Source organism: Camellia sinensis, chromosome 1 (genome assembly GCF_055761805.1).
Source record: "Camellia sinensis isolate YWXY chromosome 1, ASM5576180v1, whole genome shotgun sequence".
NCBI classification, from domain to species: Eukaryota; Viridiplantae; Streptophyta; class Magnoliopsida; order Ericales; family Theaceae; genus Camellia; species Camellia sinensis.
Genome location: NC_138961.1, coordinates 23,521,112 through 23,539,390, shown reverse-complemented (window position 1 = coordinate 23,539,390; position 18,279 = coordinate 23,521,112). Strand labels below are relative to the sequence as shown.

General features: G+C 33.2%; 1 protein-coding gene across 50 annotated transcripts in view; it reads left to right on the top strand.

The window, feature by feature from the left end:
- Positions 1-12,708, top strand: part of LOC114323552 (E3 SUMO-protein ligase SIZ1) — a 35,804-nt gene extending 23,096 nt beyond the window's left edge. For 2 of the 50 annotated variants that reach the window (XR_014332202.1, XR_014332205.1), the window contains exons 8-23: positions 1,615-1,680; positions 2,216-2,303; positions 2,424-2,499; positions 2,956-3,029; positions 3,270-3,377; positions 5,257-5,418; positions 6,094-6,198; positions 6,281-6,361; positions 6,467-7,156; positions 7,241-7,388; positions 10,744-10,806; positions 10,902-10,919; positions 11,059-11,118; positions 11,214-11,545; positions 11,640-11,784; positions 12,344-12,708. Coding sequence is in view for 17 of the 50 variants with exons in the window: in XM_028271182.2 (XP_028126983.2) it covers positions 1,615-1,680; positions 2,216-2,303; positions 2,424-2,499; positions 2,956-3,029; positions 3,270-3,377; positions 5,257-5,418; positions 6,094-6,198; positions 6,281-6,361; positions 6,467-7,156; positions 7,241-7,388; positions 10,744-10,806; positions 10,902-10,919; positions 11,014-11,118; positions 11,214-11,231; positions 11,640-11,755 (1,918 nt within the window). In the remaining 33 variants the exon portion in view is untranslated. Of the gene's footprint in view, positions 1-1,614; positions 1,681-2,215; positions 2,304-2,423; positions 2,500-2,955; positions 3,030-3,269; positions 3,378-5,256; positions 5,419-6,093; positions 6,199-6,280; positions 6,362-6,466; positions 7,157-7,187; positions 7,389-9,845; positions 9,943-10,743; positions 10,807-10,901; positions 11,119-11,213; positions 11,546-11,636; positions 11,785-12,343 lie in introns of those variants that run through there. The other 48 variants (XR_014332195.1, XR_014332204.1, XM_082873552.1 and 45 more) reach the window with 46 other exon arrangements.
- Positions 12,709-18,279: the final 5,571 nt, after the last annotated feature.

Here is an 18,279-nt window from a genome sequence, read left to right as displayed (position 1 = left end):
GTCTTGTCTACCAGATCGAAGGTTTTGGTTTCGAATCCTATCCTCCTCTATACAATTTTGTATTTTAAATAGGCTAGAAGCATTTTTGGAAATCAAAATATCACATTGTGTCAACACCAGCTCAAACTTTATAATAGTATGGATTTGGGCTATCATATACAATTTTAGATCCTTTTTATGGCTGGGATTTAGAGCTATTCGGGTTGATTCGTTTGTTTTTATATATCATAACAGCTTTTTGATAGCACCTTTATGAACAGCTCTTCTGGTGACAAAACAACATTCAAATCTCTTTTAAGAAGCTTTTGAGCAATTATAGTCATTTTTAAAAATTCATCCCACAGGTCTTGCCTATCAATAGTTTAACAGATTGCATGAGCAAAAAGGAAGCGTACTTGATTATTTTAAGATTTGATCTTTGCGTTACAAAAATACTATAATCATTAAAATTAATTACTTAAAAAGCAACATGATGGGAAAGTATTAAAAAGTTAGGACTGATGAACAGGTTGGAGTTAATGCAAAAGAAATCTAGTGGTTCTAAAATAATATGCTGACTTTCATCTTGACTACAAATTCAATCTAAAATTGGAAAAGATGCTATTTGAGTAAAATTAGGTTGGTGATGTTGTGCTTCTAAGGCTGAGATATGGGTGCTATTACTTCTTATGTAAGAGTTTGATCGCTTGATATACATTGCTGGACCCATTTCCTAATAGCTTTTGCTTTAGGAAAAATTGGTGACTTTTCATGGTATCAAAGCTCAAGTTGAGAGAGGTCTTGGATTCAAGTCTCTCTATTGGCATTTAGTATTTGATCCCTGTTTGGTTTCTTTTTCTCTGTTTGTTTGTTTGCTCTTCTGTTTGTCTTTCCACGTGCAAGATGGGGTTGCACGTGTGAGGGATTGTGCTGCATAGCTTCAATATAAATTGTTGGGTCTGTTTCTTAATAGCTTAAGCTTTTGAAAAATTGGTGATTTATCATTAAGAAATAGTAAACATCCGGCAGTTGTGTAGAGAAAACCCTCATCAGAGCAAAATTTTATTGGAGATATTTTTACATATATATATATAAACATATGATATTCTGAAACTGATGCCACTCAAGCCATCAAGTTAATTCAAGATGGGCCAAGCCATAACTCTCCTTACAAGGCCATCATAGAAGGTACAAAGTTCTTAATGAAAAGATGTAATTGTACACTGAGTCACACACTGAGGGAAGGAAACAGAGTTGCTGATCGATTGGCAAACATAGGAGTGGCACATGAACATGTGGTGCTTCTGGAGGATCCCCCAGAAACTGTAACAGCTTTGGTCATAGATGATATGACTGGAGCTCATTTTGAGAGGGATTAGCCCTCTAGTCTGTTGTTTGTTTTGAGACCCTTCTTGTCTTTCTATGTTTTCATCTGAAAAAAAAAAAAAAAAAAAAACATATGATATTCACAAAATACTTGATCTATGTTTATATGATTAAGTATTTTTTTCCTGGTATAGCTTCACTGGTTTGAATTTTTGTGTGTATTTTTTGTGACCTCATTTTCATGGTTTTCGTTTATAATGGCAACACTAGTTTGTGGGTTTTCTGATTCTGAATGTTTCTTCATGACAGATTTTTGGTGACTGTGAAACAAACTTTATCTCCTGTCAAGCTGATTACTTCAAATATTTCTACTGAGTGAGTTCAACGCATTTACTTATGTATGTATGTATATATATATATATATTTTAAGTTAATGTACTATCAACCTTGCTGCATTTCTGCATAGTTTTGGTTATAGTTTTGAATGTATGTTGTTATTGGTGCAATGAAGAAGCAAAATTGCAGATTAACATGAAAAATCCCACATGGTAGGGACAAATTGCACATAACTTCTTTTCACCTGTGCCTAAAAATTCACCAATATCAAAATTGACCTGGATTGCCCATGCAAAAAAGTTGACAATATTATGAGTGTGAGAAGGTGGTTTTTGCTATAACATTTTTTATTTTTATTTTCTTGGAATTTTGTGTTTTTGTTTTGTGTGCGGTATGCATACAAGCAGTGGTCATATTTGTCAGTTTGCATGGTACTTTGTTCTCATTCTTTTTTCTTCAACAGAAGACTTTTTCACGTAAAGTTAGACCTATATATTTTATGTCATTTTGTTGTGTTTAGATATTGTTTACTACAGTTCTGTGATTTTTAAATTTCATTTTCAATATTGTCCAGGACAATCAGCCCACATTATGTGGAAAAAGCATTTGATCTTGTAAGTGAAGATATGGATTTGTTACAGAATAAGGAATATGATGTTCAGGTTGGTTAAAATTGTTTAACTTACCAGATTCAATTATTCTCATTGATAATGTGTGGTCTTGCATTTTGGGTGGATGTGTCATTAATTTTTGGTAATTTTTTTGTTGCTTCTTGTGGTCAGGTTTGGTGTATTCATCTTAATGATAAAGTTCCATTTAGGATGCAATGGCCACTGTATACAAATCTACAAGTTAATGGTATGCAACTTAATGATCCTTCAAATACTATTAGATATGTGTAAATTTGTATAGGACCAGCTAGTATGCATAGATTATATTTTTCAAAACTAACTTAAAAAAGGCTTTGCCCTAAGATCTTCCAAACAAAATTTTTTAAATATTATAATTAGGCTAAGGTTCTTTTTTTGGTTTTCTTTGAATTCCAATTTTAGGATTCTTGAGATACCACTGAAACTATGATGCTCAAAATTGTCCGAACAACACAGCCTGTTGAGGCCTGTTCAAAAGAGTTGATTGGTCTGAACCCAACTTTATGGGGAAGAAAACTTGGCCAAACTCTGTTTTAGAAAAGTGGGATGATGTCCCGATGGACTTACATTTCAAGAAATTTGTTATAATTTCATAGTATCAATAAAGTAAATGTTATAAAATCATATTGATTCTATCTACGTCTGCTCTAATAAAAAATTGTAGGTGTTCAAGTAAAAACATTCAAAAGGCCTGAATCACAGTTGTTAGGAGCTAATGGCCGTGATGATGGTCCAATGGTGAGTCTCCTCTCTGTTCTCTTCGCTAGCCCTGGTCTTTAGTGGAATCTTGACACAAAAAGAAAATGCAAGAAAATTTCTTTATTGAAATATAGTCTTAGAGATGCTAATGTTTTCATTAATAGATAAGCATTATGTGGGTGTCACACATTTACCTTCTTTTACCTATGTATTGATTGTAAGCAGAATTGAAGGGTCCATGAATGTGAGGCTAATTCTAAGCCTACCTTTTCTTGTCAGATTGCATCTTACGTACACAAGGGAACTAATCAGATTTCTTTGTCAGTACGCGATGCTCGACGTTTCTGCCTAGGCGTTAGACTTGTAAAGAAACGTACAATAGAACAGGTAAACCCAATGTCATTGTGAATGAGTTGATTGTTGATAAACATCTTTTGGTTGTATCTTGGAGAATGCTGGGAATTGTATGTTGAATTATATTGTACAAAGGCTTTGGTAGCTTTTGTTATTCTTGAATTGTTGCTTAACTGCGAAGTAGGCGTTCTCTTGAAAATAATGTCATAATTATCAAGAGGTGATATATGTGCAAATCCTGTTGTTATAGAGATAATGGGCTGGAGTCAATATTTTGCAGTCGATTTTAATTGAACAATAATCATGAAAGAGAGCAATCTTCTCATAATTACTCAAGTATTATATCAGGTCTAATGTATGCCTTAACATGACATGAGAGAGAAGTATTGATGTAGGACGATTAGGGGCAGCAGCAAATCTGGGCTTTTGGGGCTGATTTTAATTGGGTTTATAGCCGAAATCGCAGTAAGAATATAGGGTTTTGAAGGGTTTGTGTTGGGTGATAAAGGGGTAAGAGTTTGAGTATAATAAAATGAGACTGTGGCAATGTTTTAGGGGTTGTTGTTATGAGGCTGTGAACAGTGATTCGTGAACAGTGTTTTGGGCTGTTAAAAGTGCAGAAAATAAAAGAGGGAAAGAAGGAGAAGAAGAAGATAGATATAGGAATCACTCCTAGAATTCCTTAGGCATCACACAATCCATAAAAAGTTTCAAAAGTTCTGAAAATGCTCTAAAATATCAACTCTATTGAATTAGAAATATTATATAACTTTATAAAAAATGAAACTACTACAATATCTTTGGACTTCGAAGTCAATTGAAGACTAAATAAGAAACATAAATAAAATCCAATTAAATAACTTGACCCATAAGACGACCAATGGGCTTCCTACAGTCCATGTCAGCAAATATGAAAATTACCAAAATTCCCTTGGCCTAAAAATCTTAAAAAATTTAATCTAATCATAAAATAAGACTCTAATAATACTAGAAATATGATTATGAATGGTTCCTATCGGTTTTTCTTTGAAATCATGCCAATTTTCAAATATCGCCACTTCTTTGAATTTACTCTTCCTTGAGCTTCCTATATTTTGTAGCAAGTATTGTGTGATATTCACACCTTAGGCTTCCCAGATCTTTATATGCTATGAAGCATGGGTACTTTGAAAAACTTGCCATACCCGTACCGGGTACTTACCGGCGTACCGTACCTCATATAGTACTTCTGCATACGTACCAGATACACGAAACACGTACCCAAGTTTTTTCTTCTTAATTTTTGACGTACCCAATATATATTCAAGCCGTACCGTATCTCAGTTGAAACAATATTTTCCTTCTACTTCAGAGATAAAACTCATTTCACTAGATTTCTTTTTTATTTTTTATTTTATGCTTAGCATGATTTTGAAATTAAACTATAGTTTGTAAGTTATTTAATATATTGATATTTAATTTTGATTTATACTTTTACTTTTGGCATTAAATATTAAATATAAGTTGAACCTTAACAAATTAAACCATTTAATTAATTTTTGCATTCCTCTAAATTAAAAATAAATATTTTTTTACAAGCGTACCAAGCCGTACCCGTACCCTATTTTTTTTGAATTTTACCGTATCGACGTACCCGTATCGTATCAATACCAGTACTCATACCCGTACACGTGCTTCATAGTTTATATGTTATCTATATGAATTTGGTTTTTATGTTATGATTGTTACATGTGAACTTCACAATTATTCATCGATATATGGGGTCTACTTTTGATCTTCCTAACTTCTTTGATTTTTTGTAATTTTCATTTCGGATATAAGAGAAGTCATTTTCTCTTGGCTCTTTAGTTATGTTTTCCTTTCATATTCATCTCACTAGAGCATTTATTTGTTTGTTGCATTTAATTTCTAGATCCTCAACTTGATTCTTGAAAAGCAAAATTGTGAGCCCTTTGAAGATGCTCTAGCTCGTGTTTGTCGTTGCATTGGTGGCGGAGTGGCTATGGAAAATGAAGATAGTGATAGTGATTTGGAAGTTATTGTGGACTGTGTTACAGTCAATCTGCGTTGTCCTGTAAGTGGTTATCTCTTTTGTAATTTTGGTGTTCTCTCCTTTCACTTGCATGTTGATGTGTCCCCTGTGAATCTATATGCATAGTGAATCTATATTTGTTTCTTCAGTTTATAGTGTATTCATTTTATTTTCTTCTAGAATTTGCATGATTTAATATGAGGGGTATATGACGGGACTGCATAATAATCTCTGAAACTTTAAACTATTCATGAATATACTATAATCAAATCTGTTCCCAGATTCATCTAATAATGTTTAGCATTGAAACAAAGGATTATAAATTTAAAGAATTTCTAATGTGTAGATTTAATTCCTTATATTTGAAATCCACATCCCAAATCCAATCAAGTTTGTAAATGCAGGTAGTATCATACTTTCAAAGAAACCTCGGTTATAAGCTTCATTTTTTTTGTCAAGTGTCTGAACTTTCCTGGTTGTCTGTCTTGCCAATGTGCCATCCTTGATTACTATCTTATCTGTGGCAAGATCACTCGGTGCATGTTTGCCTTGTTTTGTCATTATCTTGTTGGTATATTTGTGTCACGAGATTGATGATTTGTTTCCTTTTGTTGTTGTTGACGACGATAATGGAAAATCAATTGAAATTGGCTTATGTGTCAAATACCGTTAATTAATGTATCTACCGTTTTGTTTATATCTACATGTTAATGGCAGTTGAGTGGCTCTAGAATTGAGATTGCCGCCAGATTCAGACCATGTGCACACATGGGTTGTTTTGATCTTGAAACTTTTCTTCAGCTAAACCAACTCTCTAGGAAGGCAAGTGATCAACATCTTTTATATTTTTTTCCATCAATTCAATTACTAATTTGTACGAGTTGTGAATTCCTTCTGTTTGCAGTGGCAATGTCCAATTTGCATGAAGAACTACTCCTTAGAAGACATTACCATTGACCCTTATTTTAATCACATCACGAAGATGGTATTGCCAGTGATAGACCTGAATGAGTTTTGCTTTATGTAGTGTTAATACTGAATTTATGAAACCATTAATGTCTTTGTAATTCTGCAATATCTGATGGAACAGGTAAAGTACTGTGGAGACGATACAATTGAGATTGATGTGAAGCCTGATGGTTCTTGGCGTGCAAAGAATGTATATCAGTTTAAGAAGCTTGAACAGTGGCACCTCCCAGATGAAATTATTTATGTTTCCACACCTGAAGATGGTTCCACATGTGTTTCAATGATTGAACTAGATGGCATTGGCAATTTCAATTTATCTGCCAACAATGGCCATGAAATCAATACTGTTCCAAACAACTTTGATGCTACAACTGGGACCATGAACAGATATACTTGTCCATCATTAGGGGGTCTTGATGTCATAGTTCTCAGCGATTCAGAAGAAGAGAATGCCAATTTTACTTATCCTGAAACTGCCTCTATAACTCAAGCAATGAAAAATGGTGGACATTCTTTCTCTGTTCCTTCTGGAACTTCCAATGTGTACCCAGAAGATCCAGCTCTTGATCATGGCAATGATATTGAGATCTATGACCAAGCATTTGCTTCTGGTACTCGAGCAGGTTCCCAGTTCCAACTATTTCATATAGATAATGTCTCAGATGCTTTAATTGATTCAGACTACACTCCAGTGACCTCTGCTCCACCAATAGATGGTTATGCATTGACTTCAAATTGCACTATAGATCCTAGCAGAGAACTTGTTGATTCTTCTGTATGCCATTCTGACACCGAAATAAATGATATCCTGGTTAGTAATCCCATGGCGTTCATTTATGCAGATCCCCCTCAACTATTTATGCTTCCAACTCAGCCACCTTGTATGTCCATGCAGTGTGATCTGGGCAACAAACCTCAGACATCAAATGGTTTCCGTGGAGAGAATTTGACTTCTTTTGGGCTTGGTAGCAATAGTAGTGGTGGCAATAATGGTGCAACCTCAAATCAACTGGATTTGGTAAACCAGTTTGAATCGGATGAAGGTAGATAGATGTCTACATTCAGCTAATCATGTCTTTCATTCTAAATCTAGATATTAAATACTAATTGGATTTTGTGAACTTTTCCCTTTTATTTGGCATTGACCCTATGAAGTTTTTTCCATTATAATGTTTTTACCATTTGGCTCTTGTTATGTAGATTCTGTTGTGTAGTGATGAATTTTCCAGAGAATATTTATCTCAATAAAGACCCTTAATTGATATGTGAACCAAAATTTAAACCTCATTGCTGCATCCCATGGTTTTTCTTTGCTTTATATTTTAAATTTACCATGTCTTGTGATGTAAGAGTTCTGCCTTAGTTGCATGTACATGCATTCTTGTGAACCCCACCATGAATGGGTATATTCCTTTTTTTGGGCTAAATGCTGTTTTTGTGATGTGGTCATGAAAACCAAATGAATGGTTGTGTTTTCTAGGCTTTCTGTGTTTGTTTTTACAAGTGATGTTCTTTTTTCTAGGAAATAGAATGCCTACACTGGCATGCTACCGTTTGATTTTGGAGATTCTAGAAGGGGAGCAGCCATAGCATTAGGCAAACTAGGCAGCCACCTAAGGCCCTCAATAACTAAGAAAGCCCCCCATATTGAGGAAAGCTCCCACACTAAAAAAAAGGGAATTTTTACTAAGAAGTCATATATATAGAACTTGTACTATATTAAATCCGAAGGATATTCTACAAACCCTAAAAGTCTTGGCGCTATTCAAAAGACCAAAAACTCTGATTATTAAATGTAGCACTAAAAATAGCAATGAAATCTATATTTTAGGAGAAAATCATGACAGTTGAGAGTATTTACCCCATTTGGGATTCAAATCTATATTTTAGGATAAAATTGTGGTAATTACAGTACTTATCCCATTTGGACTCTCTTTCTTATATATATATATATATATAATAATGTGAAATGCTGTAAGTGTGAATATCTGGTAATTGTGAATATTCACACTTCCAAAGAATAAAATAGTGTGAATTTTGTTAGTATGAAAGTTGGAAGTATGAATATGTAGAGTCAAAATTGTGACACGAAGCTGCAAGTATGAAACTTCACACTTTCGATCAATAAATTTACTAAAACACTATATCTTTAAATTATTTTATAAAAAGTGTGAATATTCACACTTTTTTACACTAAAATTACAAAAATGTCCAATAAAAATTGTTGACATTCACACTTCTTTATTTTGAAACTACAAAAATCATTCGACAAAAAATTGTGAACTTTCACAATTTTTTACACTAAAAATACAAAAACCGCCTACAAAAAATTTCTTGGAAAGAGGAGGATTGTTTGGTAGGAAACTGTTGTGGCATGACATACATAGCATTTAAGAAATGGGTAAAACAGTCCTAATATAACTTTATATTTAAATATATGACTCCCGGTCAAAACTTTCAATTAATGTGGGACTTAATGATGGATATACTTCATAAGGGATTTATCTCAAAACAAGACCACACGGTTGGACTTTCCACCAATTTACCCTTAAACAAGGCCCCATATTTGGGTACCCCATACAAGCGTATATATTTCTCCACAATGGCTAGTTTTGTTGACCATCTTATGGATCTAATAGGAATACGAAAACATACAGAGTCATTGCATTATGCATACATATATTATATTTGTTTTTCGTTTTTTTGGATCCATGTGTTGAACAAAAGCTTTGGTAGCTTCAAATTTAATGTTTTGTTTTTTATGTTTCTGTTTTTGGTCAATATTCAATGTGAGGGTGATCACATTTAGATATCACATTTTGGTACCAGCGATGTGCAATCATCTCACATTTCACTAACTACATCATCTGATAGGTCTTATGTTTAATCTAGAAAGCACTACGCTAATATTTTGTTGGGCCAATGATGTGGTTAATGTCATATCATATGGTACCCAATACCCAAATATGATCATACATTATTCTATCCTTAGTATTTCCCTATGCCCTTATCCTTTCAACTGTGTTCCATCATTTTATCCCTATGTATGTATAAAATGTATCCATTGGCACATTTTTTGCTATTTGTTTTTTAGTTAATTGATTGTATGAGTTTGAATTTTTGTTATTAAATATATGAACGGTATAAACTTTAGGGATTTTTTCTTTCCTGATTAAGTTTCTTTTTTCGTTTATTTTGCTTGTGTGCTTTTATAATTATTGAAAAACTAACTAGAATTGATGAGCACATTTTTTGCTGTTTGTTTTTTAGTTAATTGATTGTATGAGTTTGAATTTTTGTTATTAAATATATGAACAGTATAAACGTTTGGGATTTTTTCGTTACTGATTAAGTAACTTTCTTTTTTAGTTTATTTTGCTTGTGCGTTTTTATAATTATTGAAAACCTAACTAGAATTGATAGGATTCACCTAGATTTTTTGCTGAAGGTTCCAAATTTCCTAGGGAGCCCTTGGATTCTGATCTTTATTTTGTTGGAAGGTCTTTTTCTCGGGAAGGAAGATTGAGATCTATTTCTTTTCCTACATTCGCCAGTGGAGGTGAGTGGAGGAAGAATCCAAAAAGTGGGAAAGAAAAACCGTAAACGTTCAATGCCACAAGGCATGGCCAACCATCCGGCATAAAGGCATAGATTTGATTCCAGGTTGGATGGAGAGAGAATAGGGCGATAACGATAGACACAGGAACTGAAATAGACTGAAAGATGACTGTTAGATACTGGAGGCAGACAAGATCGGGCTTGGCCAAACTGTTGTGTCAGAAACCCATTTAGGGTAAATATTGGATGCCCCAAAACTTCTAAATGTAATTTCCCAAGGTTTTTGAGGAACCACTGCTGCTTCCTCAAGGTTTAAAAGATGGATAATGTAGATCTCATGCCTTACAGCTTGGAGAGGTGATGGTCTTTTCAATGATGGCGATAACGATAGACACAGGAACTGAAATAAGACTAAACGATGACTATTACATAATGGAGCTAGACGATGTTGGGCATAGCCAAACCGGTGTGTCCGAAACCCATTTAGGGTAAATATTGGATGCCCCAAAACTTTTAAATGCAATAGTTCCCAAGGTTTTTGAGGGGACCACTGCTGCTTCTTCAAGGTGTAAAAGATGGATAATGTAGATCTCATGCCTTCCAGCTTAGGGTGGCGATGGTCTTCTCAATGATGTCCAAATATGTTGAATTAAAGGAAGGTTGGAATTTGAAAACCACATTAAGTTTTCTTTTTCTTTTCTTTTCTTTTTTTTTTTTTTTTGTTATTTTAATTTTTTTATGCTATGGTGCGTTTCTGATAATCATATATACCTTTTGTTTTGTCCATATTACTAGGATTGGATTTTGTATGTTTTGCTCATTCTTTTCTTCCATTGGCAGCTTTATCACCACCTCCAGGTATGAATGATGAAGTCAAGTCCAATGGGACAATCAGATGCTACGGTAGGTTTCTGATAATCATATATAACTTTTGTTTTGTTTATTTTTACTAGGATTGGATTTTGTATGTTTTGCTCATTCTTTTCTTTCATTGGCAGCAGCTGTAACACCTCCAGGTATGAATGATGAAGTCAAGTCCAATGGGACAATTAGATCCTCCAGTTGGTTTCTGATAATCATATATTACTTTTGTTTTGTCTATTTTACTAGGACTGGATTTCGTATGTTTTGCTCATTCTTTTCTTCCATTGGCAGCTTTATCACCTCCAGGTATGAATGATGAAGTTAAGTCCAATGGGACAATCAGATGCTACCGTAGGTTTTTGATAATCATAAATAACTTTTGTTTTGTCTGTCTTTACTAGGATTGGATTTTGTATGTTTTGCTCATTCGTTTCTTCCATTTGCAGCCTTATCACCACCTCCAGGTATGAATGATGAAGTCAAGTTGTTGTAGGACAAGTAGCGACAGCAGCAACAGTGTGCTTTTGGGGCTGATTTAATTGAGTAATGGCTGAAGTTGCAATAATTGTGTAGGGGTTTAAAGGGTTTGTTTAGGGTAATAAAGGGGTAAGGGTTTGAGTATGAAAATATGGGATTGTGGCACTGTTTTAGGGGCTGTTATGAGGCTGTGAACACTGATTCGTGAACAGTAGGACAATCAGATGGGACAATCAGTGATTCCTTGAGCTTCATATGTTCTACATCACAAGTCCAATGGCACAATCAGATTCTACGATAGGTTTCTGATAATCATATATAACTTTTGTTTTTGTCTATTTTACTAGGATTGGATTTTGTATGTTTTGCTCATTCTTTTCTTTCATTGGCAGCAGCTTTATCACCTCCAGGTATGAATGATGAAGTCAAGTCCAGTGGGACAACTGATGCAAAAACATCATCTGGCCTTTTTTCATATCATTGCTGGCCACGGACTGGGAGGCATCCATAGCTTTCATACATTCAGACTTGGTGTATAAGGTAATTAATCGTGCTTGAAGCAGATTACTTTTGTTTCGTTTAGTATACAGTGTTAAACCTTAACCAGATAAATTTTTTGGATTCCAAAATTGGACATTTACGAAACGTATAGCATGACATCATGAAAAACTGGTAGTGTATGAACATCATGGACCAATTTGTTATACAATTTTAGAAATTGAGGGAGGCTGGTGTAATATTGTCAAACCAAGAGAGCGGGGACTATAATGAACCCATTTGTTAGGGGAGGTCACTGTAATTTACTTAATAAAAAAAAATTGGTGATCATTTCTGAATGTCATGTTAATGAGCCATTGATAATGTTGATATATTGACGATATCAGTGTAGTGCTCACAAAAGCTTTTAGAAAGCCTTTCTAAGACTTGCAGCCGGGCTACTCTCTGTGAGGCAGTTGGAAACCTCATTATAGCCAAGATCACACTGACGTAGTATGTTAAAATATGTTTATTGATATGCTCAGTTAATATCATTTGATGGACACTTAAAATTTTTCCATTTTTATTCTGGTTTATAACACTATTTATACCCTCTTGTCAGGTGCGCTATATAAATTTCCTTGTTACTAGGTTTCAGTCTTGAAGGTTTGCCGGTCCAACATTGCCTCCATCCCGGCAATGATTCCAGAACTCTGATTGATGTTGTTTCAGGTGGAAATATCAGTCTCACCATGAGGAGTTAAACCTCTGGAAGAAGTGCCTACTCTCTTTGTAATTGGGTCATTTTGACCAAGCAAGCGTAAATTTCTTGTAAATGTTAACACAACAAGATTCAACATTTTTCGTATGGCATTAAGTGTAAATATCTTGTAAATGTTAAAATACCTAGATTTGGCTAGAAATAACTTGTAAATGTTAAAATACATAGACTCGGCGAGAAATAATAAGTTCTCAATTTTTCTTGTAGTATTAGTGAGTAGCTAATGATTTTTAGCTTTTGCTTTATTTTGTGAAGGGATTTTTCATTTTTGGAAATTAGCATTGAAAGCTTGAGGATATGAAAAATGCATAGGACATTGTCTTGAAGATATATACTATATTTAATGATTTTAAGTATTAAGTATTAATTTTAATTTTAATTTTTGCTGACTTTTTTTTTTTGTGGCAAAATAATTTCTTTTTTTTGTTTTTTGGTGCGGGTGAGGGCGTGCGGGTAAGGCCAAGGGCTCCGTGCCCGTGCCCGTGCCTGTGACATTCACAATGGGATGTCAACACTTTTTTAATAATCCTAAAAAGTTTACTAATTTTTAAAATTTTGACACAATTAAAAATACATTTTTAGGAGAAATTACACTTTTACTAAATATTCACAGACTGATGACAAAATTTTTGACTTTAATTAATACAATGAATTATAATTTTTCATTTTTTTTAATTTGCTTTAAATAGTTTTAATTTATTGTTGTATCATTGGAAACCTTGCTAATGGGTTTGTTTAAGATTTTAGCTATAAAAGGTTGAAAAATTCATTCTCTTTAATTTTTTTTACATGATATTTTTGTAAAAAGGTAAATTACATTGACACCTCTAAGGTTTTTGTTTAATATAGATATTTTTTTCACTTTTGAAAAATTATATTCCCCTGATATTTGTAATCTCATTACAAAATGTCCCTTAGATGGTAGATGTCATGCCTTAAAATTTTCTAAATGGTTATTTTGTTCTTTTTCTTATCATTTCTTTTTCCTATCATCATGATTACATTTTATAATTTTTTATCATTAAATTCTATTTGAACACATTCTTATTGAGTGATGATATACAAACATAAATATTATATAAAATTTTCAAATATAATGATGTAATTTAATGGTGACCTTTCACTTTAAAACAATGCAGCAATAAACATGATTTATATTTACGACAATATCACTATCACAATATTTTTATAATTTTTTTTTTTGTATAAATTTTTATATATGAATAGAAATTTTCATTTTTATTTTCACCATCATTTTTCTTTCTCGTCTATTCATTCACATTTATTACAATATTACCAAATATCGTCATTTACATTTATTACAGTATTACTGATTTTTTGTATTTTTTTATTTGGTGAATTTAAAAAAAAATCACAAAATATTATATTTCTTAAGTATATCTATATTAGGTGTATTTACAAAATTTTAAAAATTGCTTAAAATATTTGTAAAAATTCAATAAAAAAAAACACGAAAAATAAAGAAATTTAATTGTTCGTGTGAGTTAAACCAAAAAAGATGATTATTATTTATTTTGAAACGATATGAACAAAATATCAACATTATTTTATTATTTATATATAGAAAGGCTAAGGGACAAATATGTCATTTTAATCAGACGGGAAAATAAAAAGTGTAATTTTTCAAACGTGAAGAGAGATCTGTATTAAATTGAAACTTCAAGGGGTGTCAGTGTAATTTACCCTTTGTAAAAATGTAACGCTCCACTCCCGAGTCGTTAAATACACTAAAATAGCCTTAACAAAAATTACAAGTTTTGCTCCCAAAAATAATAATTACAAAATTGTCTCCAAATGGTACAATGTCCTCCAAATATTCTATAGCACAATTACTTCCAAAATAAACAATATTACAACTATCTCCATATTTAATAATTAAAGTGGGGGATCCCAAATCTCTGTATTAATAAATCTTTCTAATCTCAATTTCGAGCTCTGCTAAAATCTACTCCGCACCTGAAAAATAAATTGATTCAGAAAGTATACAATACGACAGGAACAAGGCTCGGATATAGAATAAATTAACAGGAATCCAACAATTTATGACATTAAATTAACGATACGATAATCAAACAATTTACCAAATTGCACAACAAATCAACTATAATTTATTTATTCACCCACCTCACCCAAGCTCCACGCTTATCCGGGCATATTGGTGTAAACAATTAATAAGATTCACTTGATCCATGTACGGAGTATTCCATGTCATTCAGTCAGACAAATCACCATTTTAATACTGAAATATTTGTAGAGAATTTTACCAAATGATCAGAATATCAACGATTCGAGAACAAATGATTTTATAAAATCTATTAACAACCACATTAATCAAGTGGATTACAAATTACGAATAATTAAAAATAGAGAACTCTTTGCAAAGAGATTTAAATAAAGCATATTGTATACAATCCGAATTTACCTCAAAATAATTAATTCCATCATCATAAATCTGAAATTGCTCCATGGATCTCCAAAAATAGTTTTGATCAAACTTCTAAAACATAAAGTATGTATAATTTAATAAAATCTACAACTCTCAATTTATTTATTTATTTTATAAAATACTCATTTCACTCGAAACATTTCTATATCTAAACTTAATATTTCTACTCTACACAATTTATAAGAAAGGAAGAGTCGAATGAAGAAAGGATTGAGAGGAGCTCCTCTCACTTTGTTAATTTATAGGAGAAAGGAGGGAATGAAAGAAGATAAAAAAAAAAAAATTAAATAAATGAAAAGGTGAAATGATGGAATGGGGGGTTTGGGAGTACTGCCCACGGTTTGCTAACTTCTTTTTTCTTTTCTTTTTTTTCTTTTCATGTGATTGAGAATGGTAAGATTTATTATTAAATGAGTACAAATAATAATATGATAAATATAAAGGGGATGAGATAAATACAAATATATAATTTAAAATAAAATTTTTATTTAAAAATCTCACCACTAAATTAAAATAGTAAACCATCAATACCACTCACTAAATATTAATACCTCAAAATACGGAGTGTTACAAAAAAATTAAAAAGTTACTAAAATAATTAATTTCATTATAACTCATGATTATAATATATTAATTTTTAAAAGATGTATACCATATGCATCTTATAATTAAAGAAGAAAATAGTATAATTTTATACTTTTTTAGCCATAACTAAAAAAAAAAAAAGTTATAACCAAATACTACATAATCAAATATCTCAAAATAATATCATAACAAAAAAAAAATGACATAACTAAAAATGCACCTAATTTGAAGTGTATATTGTAAAAATTTCTATTATTGTCACATCATTTTATACAAGGTCTCGTTATTCAACTCTTTCTCATTTTTTTTACATATAATAATAATTAAAAAGTTAACTAAAATAATCACTTTTCAAAACAATCTTTACTCAATTTTTTATGCATTTTTTAGTAAAAAATTATCTTGAACAAATTAATCTTTTTTAACTTATATTTTAACTAAAAAAATATGTTCACAAACAATCCCTTTATGTATATTTTATTTCTAAATCATTTTCATAGAGTACATATATTTCAAATAAAAAACTGAAACTTTACCTACTACCAAACACTACTACTACAGCCGAGACCTTGTGGCCGAGTGGCATGATTTGAGATTCGAGCCAATGAATCAACCTCTTTAATAATTTATCAGGATCTTCTAGAGTGGAATCCCTAAGTGATCTCTTAAATTGAAAGATCCAACAGTTCAAAATAAAATTAATCAAAACGACGTCGTTTTAGTTAGTGATTTCAAAAAAAAAAAATTAAAAAAAATAAAAACAAAGCTTTAATTCAAAACATTTGCAGATCTGATATGAAGCATTACACACACAGAACAAATCTGATATGAAGCATTACACACACAGAGAGAAAGAGAGAGAGAGAGAGAGAAAGAAAAGGGTTGCGACGTTGCTGCTCGCCATACTCCAACAGATTGAAGGGAAAAACCTGTAACAACCCATATTCATGTCTTAGTCATGTTCATGTGCATTTACATAATTTTGTCTTGTTAAGTTTGCATTCATGAATCTTGTCTTGTTTTGCTTAAGTGTTGCTTGTATGCTTTGTTCCTTCCCTGTTATGCCAAGCCTAGGTCATGTCAAGCCTAGGTCATACCAAGCTTAGGTCATGTTAAGCCTAGGTCATACCAAGCCTAGGTCATGTCAAGCCTAGGTCACACATTTGAACCTCTTACCCCTAGGACCATCTTGGAACCACTTTGATTGACCTCCACCATCACCTAGGCATATTGGCCGAGATGTCATCATCTAGACCGAGGTGTGCATCACCTAGGCCGAGATGTGCATCATCTAGGCCGAGATGTTATCATCTAGGCGTCCTAGATCCTTGATCCTTGCACCTAGCGATCTTGTTCCGAGACTGGAATGACCTAGACCGAGGTGTGGCACAGCTTGGCCAAGTGTTTTCCTTCCTAGCCAAGATCATTAAGACCTTACTTGCTGAAGCCTATGTCCTTAGCCGAGATCATTACCTGCCGGAGTGCCCATGTCATCTAGCTTGTTGTATACACTTTGTCTTACACATGTCTTGTCTTTCTATCACCTTTTGAGGAGAACCAATCCGGTAGTGCCACGTGTCCCAGCAGAGAGTTAAATCAGCCGATAGAGAGAGAAAACCTATCATTTCTATATCTTTGTTCTAGGTAGAGAGAGAAGCTCTAGGAAGAGGAAGAGGAGTTCTTGAGAGAGGAGTAGATTTCCAAGCTTGATCCCTAAAGATCGAACTGTTAGATCCGTGTTTTAAGGTTAGATTTGTGATCTACTCTTGTTATTCTTTATGTTGATCTAATCGCATTGCATGATCTAGCATATTTCATGAACCATGCATTGCTTTGAAGTTCGGTTTTAGAAAGAGAAAGTGATATTTATGTGTTCTTGAGGAAAAGTCATGTTTTGATCCGAAAGTTTGTATCAAGATGCATGCTTTCGTGTTTGTTTTCATATGATCTTCAAGTATGGGTACCAAGGTCCATGTTTTCGAACTCATAGCATGAAACCTCAGATTTTGTAATAACAAGTTATGATTTTAACATTCATGTTCTTCATGTCTTTCAAGGAGGAAACCCAGATTTCCAGACCTCATTTCCCTAGGTGTGATCACCGAGACCACTCTTGCCTAGATCCCACACATAGGCCAAGCATCGTATCTCAGCTTGGCCTACCTTGCATGATCACTTGTACCTTAGTCTATCTTGCATGCACACATAGGCTAACCACTGCATCTCCTAGGCCGAGATATTCATCATCTAGGCCGACCATGGTACACCCTTGCCGGCATCTTGTAACACCTCGGCAGAGAGCTACACACCGAAGCCTAGGTAACCACACCTCGGCCAAGAGGTGTGGGACCTCGGCCAAGACCTCTTGAGTTCATCCAGCTAGGTCATTTTAGCCTAGATCATCTCTGTGCATCCATTCCAGGACCTGGTTGGTACCCAATATGTTTTCCCCTAAAAGAATCCAGCATGTTTTCCCCTAGAAGAATCCAGCACGTTTTCCCTAGAAGAATCCAGTATGTTTTCCCTAGATCACTTGCATTCATGTAAAGCTTGTTTTAAGAATGCATTTCATATCTATCTTTAAGCATCTCTTCTTGTCTTCTTGAAGTGCATTTAGTAGACTTTGCCATATAGTTGTAGGTCTTGGATCCTTGCTTTAACCTCGACATCCGAAGAGCTATGTGAGTGGTATTTTTAATAAAGCTATGTTATCATGTTTTAATAA